Source organism: Myotis brandtii, unplaced genomic scaffold (assembly GCF_000412655.1).
Source record: "Myotis brandtii unplaced genomic scaffold, ASM41265v1 scaffold463, whole genome shotgun sequence".
Lineage (NCBI taxonomy): Eukaryota > Metazoa > Chordata > Mammalia > Chiroptera > Vespertilionidae > Myotis > Myotis brandtii.
The window spans coordinates 410,338-411,770 of record NW_005367694.1 but is presented as its reverse complement, the minus strand read 5'-3'; the positions used below and the strand labels follow the sequence as shown (position 1 = coordinate 411,770).

General features: G+C 50.0%; 1 protein-coding gene across 1 annotated transcript in view; it reads right to left on the bottom strand.

Annotated features, from left to right (window-relative positions):
• The window catches only part of PSMD9 (proteasome 26S subunit, non-ATPase 9), a 9,682-nt gene extending 9,428 nt beyond the window's left edge, over nucleotides 1-254 (bottom strand). Inside the window, exon 1 of the mRNA XM_014547057.1 lies at nucleotides 1-254. This exon is cut by the window's left edge and continues 8 nt beyond it. Within this exon, the coding sequence (XP_014402543.1) occupies nucleotides 1-125 (125 nt within the window). The 5' untranslated portion in view covers nucleotides 126-254.
• Between the last annotated feature and the right edge of the window lie 1,179 nt (nucleotides 255-1,433).

The window sequence follows — 1,433 nt, the reverse complement described above, 5'->3', positions numbered from 1 at the left end:
CCATAATTGGCCTTGATCTGCGCTTCGATCTCCTCTTTGCGCCGTATCAGCTCCTGGACATCGCTGACCGTCACCGCGCTGGCCTGCGGGGAGGCCCCGCCCGACCCGCTTTCCTTCTCCGACATCTTGGACCTCCAGCCAGGATCCTGGACACCCGGCTTCCGGTTGCGGACCCCCGAGAAGACTTTGGCTACGGCTCCGCTCGCGGGCCAAAACACCACGGTCGGCCGGTCCGTGAGCGCTGGGAGGAGCAAGGGATGTGGTCTCGTCCGGTGGGCGGGGTCACCTGAAGCCACGCCCTTCTGGAACCGGCGGTCTCGGGGTGCCTCCACTTGGCGCAGTGTGCGGAGGAATGGTTCCCTGTACCCCACAGCTGGGGACAAGGCCAGTTAGTTTCTTTCCTTAGCTGAATTTTTTTTAAATTGATTTGTAGAGAGAGAGAAAGGGAGACGAATAAAGAGAAACATCAATGAGAAACATCATCCATCTGCTGCCTCCCGCTCGCCCCCTACTGGGGTTCGAGCCCACAACCCAGGTTTGTACCCGGACCAGGAATCCAACCGTGACCTCCTAGTTCCTGGGCCCACACTCAACCAGAGCCACACCTGCCGGGCTAGCTGACCCATTTTCTGTCCTCATTCATTCAACTAACATTTATTGAGCGCCTACTGTGTGTATTGTGAGAGCACTGTGCGTGGTGCTCAAATCCAGCTCTTCACATCTGCGCCTGCTGGAGGGTTTACAAAACATATTCTTATTCCTATCCCTCATTTTTTTCAAAGCCTACAAGGTTGTGTTCACATCCAGGGCTCTTGCCACTTACTGTGATGTAGTGATCTTGACTAAATCACTTCACTTCTCTGAGCCTCAGTTTTCTCATCTGTGTATTAGTTCCATATCAACAGAAATCCATCTCATAGAGCTGACATTTTGCCAACAAGTATTTATTGAATGCCTCCTTTGTGTCATACTTTGCCCTGGGTGCTGGATGGGTAAAGAACTGAGTGCTGGGCCCAGTGCCTGTCAGATATTAGATCTCTATAAATTTTGGTAAAAATAGTATTAATGGTAATAATATTAATACTAATAATTTATCAAATAGTTACAATGTGCCAGACACTGTTTTCAGTGCCTTTCATATAAACAACCTCTTGAAACCAGGATTGTCATTACCCTCACTTGACAGCCGACAACACCATCTCAATAACCAACTTGCCCAAGTAGCAAAGCAAGCAGCCCGAATTTCAACCCAGCCTAAAGCAAACTGACGAAACTTCATTTCGTAACACGTGCCCCCTAATGTTTTGCCCTGAAAGGTGTAGCCTAACCCCGAATAGCCCAGCCAAGAACTAAGAGCTGAATCTAATCCCTTAGGGTTGACACTAGTTCTGAAGAGTGGAGACTAGCCCCTAAAGCCGGAGACTGGCCCCTAA